General features: G+C 44.1%; 1 protein-coding gene across 1 annotated transcript in view; it reads left to right on the plus strand.

Moving 5' to 3' along the window:
* Window positions 1-1,229: 1,229 nt before the first annotated feature.
* Window positions 1,230-10,600, plus strand: part of LOC117952414 (zinc finger protein 239-like) — a 14,251-nt gene continuing 4,880 nt past the window's right edge. Inside the window, exons 1-3 of the mRNA XM_034884700.1 lie at window positions 1,230-1,366; window positions 8,548-8,992; window positions 9,253-9,421. Of these exons, the coding sequence (XP_034740591.1) occupies window positions 8,943-8,992; window positions 9,253-9,421 (219 nt within the window). The 5' untranslated portion in view covers window positions 1,230-1,366; window positions 8,548-8,942. The remainder of the gene's footprint in view (window positions 1,367-8,547; window positions 8,993-9,252; window positions 9,422-10,600) is intronic.

Here is a 10,600-nt window from a genome sequence, read left to right on the forward strand (position 1 = left end):
TTGCTCTGTCCCTTTCGAACCGTTTTTTCTGTTGGGTTGTGTGGGTGTCTCTCTTTCCCTGTGTCTGTCTTGCTCTCTGGGTTTCTGTCCTTTTTTTCTGCTTGTTTGTGTGGGTGACTCTCCCTGGTTCCTCTCCATTTTGCTCCTGTCCATCTCAGTCTCTCTGGGTTTTTTGCCCTTCTCTCTATGCTGCGCTGTCCCTGTCCCTCCTTGCTTATCTGCTCCCTTTCTCTACCCCGCTCCTCCAATCCCTTGCTGATTTCTGTCCTCACCACGTCTCCATCGCTCTGTCTCTTTTGCTCCCTGGTTGTCTGCCTGTCTTCTCTGTGTACCTCTCGCTCTGTTTGTTGCCTCTCTTTATGTTCATTGTCTCTCCCTCTCTACTGGTTGTTTGTGTTTATGTCTCTCTCCATGTCATCTGCACTGTGAAGCAGATCTGAGACTCAAACACAAAAACATTCATCTGATTTCATTATATCAATAAAAAAAAAAATTCAAAACAAATGTTTTATATAAACAATAATCATCTTTACATACATTAAGACATTTCCACCAAAACGTATTGCAGAAATGACAAAAAATTGTTCCAGAAAAATGAACCAGGATGCAGAAAATGAAGTGTGCCCCCCATGTTGAACCCAAGGTCTCCCCCCCCCCCCCCCCCCCCCCCCCCCCCCGCCTGAGGTTGATCTCCTCATGTTATTTTGCCTCACAAAGTCATAATTAAAGTCAAAGTGATAACTACTAGGGGTGGCAGTAACTCAGTCCGTAGGGAGTTGGGTTGGCTGATTTATTCAACTGACTTGTAGATTAACGTCAATGATTGATTATTTTTAAATGTCGGGGAATGTGGAACAACTTATTACTAAAGGTTCTGTTGTTGTCTCTGACATACTCAGATAATTATTCTAAGAGTCTGACAACGTTATGGGATGGATCCCTAAAGAGATAGACCTTTTAGTTAAAGAGTAAGATCCTTTTAAATTGAATTGAATTGAATTTTAGTTTTACATGAAACCACCATCACCAAACCCACCAGACTCCATGTAAATAATCACTACTTTTAGCATGTATAGAGCAGCATATCTCCACCAGACTCCATGTCAAGAATCACCTCTTTCAGCTTGAATGTGTGATACACCCTGAAGTATAACATAATATAACATAATAACCAGCGTAGCGTTTAGTACGAATTTCAAATTTTATTGGTAAGCAATATTAACGTGGCGGGGAAACAAAGAAAGCGGAACCAATGTGCGGGTATCAGTACACCACGGTGCCCAGGTGATGGACTCCTTCCTCCTCTTTGGAGACGAGGATGGCGGTTTGTTTTCTCACTCACTGATGCCGTAATTCTGCTTTCCAGGTTGGTATTCGGTAAAAAATGACAAAAGACGGTTTCTTTCTGACTTGTGTATGGTGTACTGAAGCTGTGGTGGGTAAGTTATGTAATTTATGATGTGTAAAGTGTTGGAATAAAATGTATTCATATCATGTGTGCATGAACGTCATTATATTCACTTAGTGTAGTATATTAATCATGTGTGTTATATTACATTCATTATATTTTGAGCTAAAGAGCAAAAGCATTACACATAGTCTGCTTGATTTCAGTGTGATAGTTCATAAGTTTACTGTGACCTTATATTACGTTGTTTTGGTACAATGTGTCCATCCATAGCTCTGCCAAGTGAGTTCACTTCTGAAAAGCAGGGCCAAGGGTGGTTAGGGACATATCCTCTGTTTGGGTTAAGATCCTCGGGTAGTGGCCGTCTGAGACCTGTTATCTATCTTGCGGGCCAAGCTCTGCTAGGCACTAACCTTCTGAAGACAAAACACAGCGCACACACATGTCACGTGGTAGCAAATGAACTGCCCCTGTGCACAAAAGATCATGCAGAAAGGGAAAAGAGTTAGATAAACTTAGGGCTCTTCCGTTGTTTATATCAAAATCTGCTATATTGGAGAAAGCTAAATTGAATGTGTGAGGTCCTTGGTTCTGGTTGACAATTTAGAAAGGTAATTTGATTAATCTTGACATCAAGACATAGAGTTTGGATTGTAGGAACGTACCATATTGTGAAAGTCAAACTCAAGGGTAGCACTTTTAAGAAAGAGTGTGAATGTGTAGTGTCAAAAGACATGAATGGCAGCACTATATTGGCTTAATTAGTGTGAAGAAGAGTCAGAGACGAAAAAGTAACGTCTCTAAAAATAGAGTCGTGAAAGGTAGTGACACTGAGGTGATCACGAAGAATAGCACTAACATTGACTATTTAGTGTGAAAGGTAGTCTCAAGTTTAAAAATATGTAAAAATATATATATGTATATATAATAATTAAAATAATAATAATCATACATTCGTAGTAATGGAGGCCCAAAGAGATCATATAATTACCGGCTTACGTTGCGGGCCCTATAAACCATGGAAAAAACAAATAGAATTAATAATGCGCGGAATGGCAGATAAGACAGCTGGAAAAGACCAGGAAAAGGTTAAAAAAGAAACAAAGACAGTGTTGTGGCCTCTCGTTCAGGATAACGCAGAGGACACCACAACTACATTATTGGCACATTTGTGGAAAGTCAGAAATAGGTACAGACAGGAGTTAGAAGAATGTAAGAAACAATTTGCTGACTCAAAGGTCTTGATACCGTGATCCAAACTCAAGAAAAGGGTGAAAGAATTAGAGGCCCAGGGTCTGAAAATTCATGAATTAACATTAATGGGGCAAAGCGTGAGTCATCTCATGTCAGACAAAACAGAAAAAAACGAGGGAGTCCAGGGAGCCAAAGGTCCGACTTTTCAAAACAAGACAGAACCCAGACACGACATTAAGCCTCCCTCTTATGTTGCTATATCCGATACTCAGACTGAAGAACCAAAGGCCCCCCAGACCCCCGGACTATACCCAATAATAGATGTGACGAGCGGCACAGTTACTTTCTCACTTTATTCAGGACACCAGCCCAGATAGACAGAGCCAAGCGCGCCCCCGAGCCCCTCCCCTCTCTGCTCCTCTCCTGTTGTAGAACAAGAACGTGCTTACTCAGAGCAGCAGATGGAAAGTCATGAGAATGCTCCATTCAGTCAGAGAATGAGGCGTCAACAGGATTGCAACAGACAGAGTAGTTTACAAGCAAGGAGCAGGACACTCTGGAGGAAAGGCACGAGAAAGAATTAAGGGACAGGAAAAGGGGAGAAAGGGAGAGAGATCAAAGAGACAGGAGAAGCAAAAGGTAAGACAGGTAACGGTTGCTGCAGAGATTAAGGAAAATTGGAGACATAGCAGTGAGTCGGAGGGAGAAACTGATAGCAATGATAAAGGAAGTAGAGATTTGGGAGACTCAGGAAGTGGAGAATACAAAGAAAAAGAGGGAGAATTGGATGGCAAGGAAGATCATATAAGGTACAAAGAGGTACAACGCCCCGTAGATGCAGCTACTAAAGATGACTTAAACACACCACATTACTACACCTGCTCACACATACGTGGAAACTCTGAACGTTATCAAGCTCCGTTAATACACGTGCCGGGTCAAACTTCAAGCGTCTGGCCGATGTGACCACATTAGCGGAAAAAATGCCTGATATCCATTCAGGTGGGGGTCTCTGGTTGGAAAAACTAGACACCTACTCTCAGGGTGTAGGTGTGGCCCTGGGAGACTTTAGAGCTATCCTCTCTAGATGCGCCTCTGCACATAGGTCCGCACAATAGAAAAAGAAACTAGAATCGAACTCCAAGACGATGAGACACCTTTCATGCCCCATTTATATCGATTTGCAGAGGTCATGAGGAAAATTTAACCTCTGCCCCAGTCCGCAGGGATACCTAGCTTCCCGTGGGACCCCAAAGTTGAACCTGTGAAGTATTTAGCTGATTGTTATGACACATGGCTGCGTCAGACAGGAAAAATCCAGCGCAACAGGGCAATACATCTGTTTGGTCCAGGAAGGCGGTGTTTGCAGGGCTGCCATCAGAGGTGTGTGTAAAATTGGAAGAAAATCCTGATTTGGATGATGATTGTGAAGATGCGGTGTGGCGGAAACATGTTAGACATCATTTAGACATTGCTAAACGTAAGACTGACAAAAAGGGGAGTGAAACCACAGAGCTGCAGACAAAGCTTTTGAAACTACAGTTAGCAGAAATAAAGGCTAAACTTAACAAAAAAGATGCTCAGTAACAAATGTATGTCACAATGCCTGCTGATTCTAACCCATATCCTCCACCTACTCCAGTCAACCCCTCCCCTTTCCCTTGTGATCCTATCCCCCAGATCCCTCCTCCTCCCTTCCCTGCTCCTCAGCAAGCCTATCCTCCTGCTTTCCCATCTCCCCAGGGATATTTTTCCCATCGAGAGGTCAGTTCAGGAGTGCATACAGGGGGGGGCTGCAACTCATTTCAACGGACCCCAACCACTTCAACAGAGTGGAGGCTTTGTGTGCGGCGCCATGGACCACTGGAAAGCTACCTGCCTACATGCTCAACCAAAGCAGAGAGGGCGAGGCCAAAGAGGGGGACACCAGGCCCCAAACCCCACCCTTGCTCCCAGCTACGGCCACCAGGCCAGTATCCCCTGACACAGGAAGGTGACCAGGCTCCAGGATGAAACCCATTGGGACGTGACCTGCTCAATAAACTGGGAGTTTCAATCCTCTGCTCACCTGAAGGTATTTCTCACTTTTCCTGATGGGACAGTTTTGAACTGTGGGATGTGGGACGAAGGGGGGGCAGTGGCTGTTGGCACCTGCCCTGCATCTCGCCGCAAAAGTTGACATTTATTGGGCTCATCTGTTCCCTGAGACACCCACTCACACTGCCATCCTGTCCGCCTACCTACAATGGAAACCCTGGATTTGCAGCCTCCGTCCGTATGTACCACCTGCTGACCCTCCACACCTCACCCTTCAATATGACCGAGAGAATGACTTTCTCTATTCTAATGAGTTTTCTGATAACCTATTTGGTAAACAGTGGGATTTAAAATCCACCAGTATCTATGCAGGTTCCCAAGGTGTAGCTGCTGAGGTAGAACTCACCCCTGAACAAATGTCCTGGTATAAGATGTCAGGTGAATCTGTTTCCCACATTACTCTGGTAATAAACCCCAAACATCAAGCTAAGGAATTAGGCCCAATGATTAAATCTGCAGTAGCTGCCAAAGATTTTAGACACACTCAAATTGACAATGTTTTCCACTCACCCTTCCACTCACCCAGCACTGACACATACTGCATCCACATGTTCCCGCCATATGTGCATAATACTGCTTTTTTGGAGAACTGTCTCATTTCCAGGTTACATGGCAGAGAAATGACTGATCACCCTGGCTCCACAGACGTAGGGTTGGTGCATTGTAAACCTGTCACATTTGAAATAAAAACTTTGCTAGCCATCAGAAAGCCTCAGTACCCCATCAAACCATGTGGCTATTGAAGGTATTTCTCACACAACACAAGGCCTATTAGAGGCTGGAGTCCTGGAGTCCTCCACATCTGAGTGGAACACTCCTATTCTCCCAGGCCTAAAACCAGCCACAGGCAAGTATAGAATGGTGCACAACTAATGCTAATCTGGCAACACCAACATGCCCCGTTCCAAATCCCTATGTGGCCTTAACAAATTTGTTGCCTACAGAAAAATGGTTCACATGCATTGATCTGGCTAATGCTTTTTTCTGTCTCCCGTTAGACCCAGCGCGTTGTGAACGGTAAACATCTACACTGACTCAGCATATGTGGTAGGGGCTTGTCACTTAAACCTCCAGCAATGGGTAAAAACAGGGTTTGTTACTGCATCAGGAGATCCAATTAGACATGAACAGGAAATGAAACTGTTAGTGCATCGCTTACAGGAACCTGCAGGGGTGCTAGTGATTAAAAGTATGGGACATGACAGTAGGATGCCAGAAGAGGCGGAAGGAAATAGAATGGCAGATGAAGCAGCTAAAAGGAGTGCAGGATATGACAACCGTTTATGTAGGCAACTAGTGTGCAGACCAGAGGATGAAACACAACACACCAGACACCCTAAAAGAATTACATTTGAAAGCTACCCCGGAAGAGAAAACATTGTGGAAAAACAGAGGAGCTAGAGAGGTGGACGGAATCTGGCGCGGACCTGACGGGAGACTAGTGTTACCTCTTAGCATTACCAGACAGACTTTGACTGAAGCACATGGATTAGGACATGTGGGACTAATACATGCAATACAACCAAAAAGTAACAGTGAAACCAGAAATGGGAGCTTTTCCACTGACATGTGAAACACTGGGTGAAGTAATCATTGACTTTACTGATGTGGGGACAGTCAGCAGAGGGTGCCAATACCTATTAGTGGCGGTAAACTCTTTTTCAGGATGGCCTGAAGCCTGGCCAGCAAAAAGGGAAGACAGCAAAACAGTGGTAAAATGTCTAATCAACCATTACATCCCCACTCATGGGTTTCCTTCTAGAATAAAGTCTGACAACGGCTCCCACTTCAAGAATTCAGACCTACAAACTGTTAAACAAATGCTGGGGCTCCAGCATAAGTTTGGTACAGTATACAATCCACAGTCACAGGGAAAAGTGGAAAGAATGAACCTGAACATAAAGCAGAAACTGAGCAAAATCTGCAGTGTGACTCGGATGCAGTGGGTTGATGCTTTGCCTATTGCTCTAATGACAATTCGTTTTTCTGTGAACAGGTCCACAGGATTCACTCCATTTGAGCTGGAAAAAGGCAGACAATTTCCTGGTCCGGCGGCTGCTGGGCTATCAGAAAGTAAATTAAAATGATTGCCCAAAGCCTATTTTTCTGATTTACAAGTGTTTGTGTCCAGGTTCTCCAAGCAGAAAGGTGAGAGATCCACAGCCCACATGGTCCCCCAAGCTGCCTGGGTCCGCCTCAGAGTGATAAAAAAGAAGTGGAACCAACCCAGGTGGACCGGTCCATTCAAGGTTACTGAACGCACCAGCCATGCAGTGAGACTACGCGGAAAGGGGGAAACGTGATGGCATCATTGGAGTCAGTGCACGCCAGCGGAGGAGCCAGGACGGACACTGAGTGAAGTGCAAGCCACACTGGAAGAATGCGCACTCATCCCTTCGGACGAAGAGACGAGCGAGAAAGAGCAAAGGGACCAGCAAAGGGGGCAGAATAATCCCCTCCCAAGCTCCAACTCCAGGTGATTAGTCCAATCTCTGGTTGAAGAAAGAAGTGGACACAAGGATGGCATGGAGCTGATGTAGGTGGTTAATTATTGATGATCTTTTAAATAAGATCAAAAGGGGGAGTGTAAACCTCCTTAGTGTATCCTGGGATGCTCCATGATTAATTCCGGGACACTTGTCATTTTGTTTTGATCACTGAATAGGTAATCAATAAAGGTGGTCTCAGGTGAGACCAAAAGGGGGATTGTTGGAATAAAATGTATTCATATCATGTGTGCATAAACGTCATTATATTCACGTAGTGTTGTATATTAATCATGTGTGTTAAATTCATTATATTTTGAGCTAAAGAGCAAAAGCATTACACATAGTCTACTTGGTTTCAGTGTGATAGTTCATAAGTTTACTGTGACCTTATAATAAGTTGTTTTGGTACAATGTGTCCAACCATAGCTCTGCCAAGTGAGTTTAATTCTGAAAAGCAGGGCCAAGGGTGGTTAGGGACATGTCCTGTGTTTGGGTTAAGATCCTCGGGTAGTGGCCGTCTGAGACCTGTTATCTATCTTGCAGGCCAAGATCTGCTAGGCACTAACCTTCTGAAGACAAAACACAGCGCACAAACATGTCACGTGGTAGCAAATGAACTGCCCCTGTGCACAAAAGATCATGCAGAAAGGGAAAAGAGTTAGACAAACTTAGCGAGAGCTATGGATGCATAATTCTCTTTAACCTTGTCTCTGGAATATTCCATGGTAATAAACGTTCTTTCATCCAACCTATGGACTTGAACCCTTCTTCCTGAAAGAATCTAGAAGGGCAGGATTTCGGCCCTACAAAAGGCGCGCTAAAGAGCCGCATTTGAACCCGCGGGAAACGGGTTTTGTAAACAATAGAGCTGGCGGCTACCTAAAAGTTGTGTAATGGGGTGGTATCATAGACGGAAAAGGAATGTATTATAAGTTGAACTATTATCCCTAGGTGTATGATGGTTCATGTTTTGACTCTGAAGTTGTTTGAATATTCATTTACAGCCATAGAGGGTTTATGATTTACATAATGACATTAGTATAATGGTGGAATTTTGGAGGTAGAAAGAAGAGATTTATATTAATATTAAAACGGTGCAGTAAGGTTAATATTTATTTTGGTAAGGACAAGACTATTTCTGGGAATTTGAGTGTGGAAGATTTTGCCCACAGAAAAATGGGAAGTAAAGAAAATGCTATTACGGTTCTTAAATTGAACTGCAACATATTTTCACGAGGGGAATGTTGTTGAGTACTGTTTTATGCTTTTGTGTTTCGGAGAATTTGTAATAAACAGAGATTTGGAGAAAAGGGCGGCGGTTTGTTCTCTTTCCACTGACTGCTTGATTCTTATTTCCAGGGTTTTGCCTATGAGGGTTAAGTAGTGAACCCCTATCAAGAAACATCATTTGTTACCCCAGTTACTCAATTTGAAACCACCCCCTTGGGGCAGACGTCAAACTGGCGTCCGGAGCAGGAAAGAAGGAGAAAGAGGAAGAGGAGGAGCCTGCAGCAGTGAAGGAGGAGGAGGAGGAGCCTGCAGCAGTGAAGGAAGAGGAGGAGCCTGCAGCAGTGAAGGAAGAGGAAGAGCAGCAGCATGCATCAGTGAAGGAGGAAGATGAGGAGGAGCTTGCAGCGGTGAAGGAGGAAGAGGAGGAGGAGCAGCCTGCGGCAGTGAATGAGGAAGAGGAGGAGCCTGCAGCAGTGAAAAAGGAAGAGGAGGAGTATGTGGTGGAGAAGGTTTTGGACCGCAGAATGATGAAGGGAAGAGTAGAGTTTCTGCTAAAATGGAAGGGGCTCTCAGAGTAAGTATGAGTCTAGAATATTAATAATTGGTGATTTTGGTCCATATACACACACATTCACACACACATTCAACATCATAGTTTTTAGCATTCTCTAAGTTGAAGGTTTGGTATTTTGACACTTAGGTGCAGACCCGCAAATAACCTTACAACATGGCAACAGATAAAAGGAATTACCAAATTAGCAGCTAGAGTGAGAATGTATTTCCCAAAAAACTAAGTGTGAGGAGATGTTCTTCTGTCTGCACTCACCTTTCCAGTGAGGATAACACATGGGACCCACAAGACAACCTGGACCTTGACCTTATCACCGAGTACCTGCAGAAACACGAGGAGGAGGAGGAAGAGATGAAGGAGGGCAAGAGGAAAGGTGTGAGGGAGGCCTCAGGAGACTCAGAGGAGCGAGGGAGCAAGAGGAAGAAGGAGGAGGTGAGTGAAGGAAAGAAGTTACTCCAGACTGAAGAGACCAAGGAATCTAATCTCAATATTAATGAATGCCCACACACACACACACACACACACACACACACACACAGAGTCTTTTTCTTGCTACTGACAGCACTATACCTTTAAAAAAAAACAAAGAAACTGCAAATTTCAGTTTTAATGGTATATGACATACCATCTAATACAACACAGATAGCTGGCCTCTGATGTCTGAATAAACTGTAGAACTGAGAAGCCTCCCAGGCCTTGAAAGCCCCGTAGGCTGTCCACATTCACATCAGCGCTCTCCGGCTGGTGTTTGTGTCACCGGTAGTCTCCGTCTTCACATCCGACTCCCCCTGCTTCTTGTTCACGTCATAGAGGGACTCACCTTCCAGGAACCAACATAAACCCCTGAACTCATCACCCAGCCCCCACCACTCCCAGTCGAGAGGTTCATCCCAACATTGCAATGACGTGACTGTTTAACTCGTCATCTGACTACCCCCAACTCCAGGCCCCGTCCTGTCGGATTCAACAGTGTGAAATGACTGAATGTGCATGGACATCCTGTATTTAAAGACTGCTCAGAAACACAGATGATGTCACAATGATGATGTCACAATGATGATTCTGGTTCTGGTTCTGATTCTAATTCCTAGATCAACGTTTTTTCATCAGGAAATTATGTCACACGGATTCTTGGACCAAGGGGACATTTTCAGTTTTTTACCCACCAGCCACTCAGCATCTCCTCCAGCTGCTGTTTGCTGGGAAATAACATTTTATTTGACATCAGTTTCAAGTAATCTGGAGCGCTCACGTGTCATTTAGCAGCCGGCACGCAGAGCGCACGGACCAAATGTCCTCAAAGTAAAAATGTCCTTATTAGACATTAGTTCGGGACACTGAGTAACTTTGCTGCAAGAGTTACAGCAGACGCACAACAACACCACTGGGTTAAAACAATTAAAAGACAATTGGACTGAAACATGTGGGTTATATGTACAGTGGTGTGAAAAAGTGTTTGCCCCCTTCCTCATTTCCTGTTCCTTTGCATGTTTGTCACACTTAAGTGTTTCGGAACCTCTAACCAATTTAAACAATAGTCAAGGACAACACAAGTAAACACAAAATACAATTTGTAAATGAAGGTGTTTATTATTAAAGGTGAAAAAAAAT

This window comes from Etheostoma cragini, chromosome 11 (assembly GCF_013103735.1).
Source record: "Etheostoma cragini isolate CJK2018 chromosome 11, CSU_Ecrag_1.0, whole genome shotgun sequence".
Lineage (NCBI taxonomy): Eukaryota > Metazoa > Chordata > Actinopteri > Perciformes > Percidae > Etheostoma > Etheostoma cragini.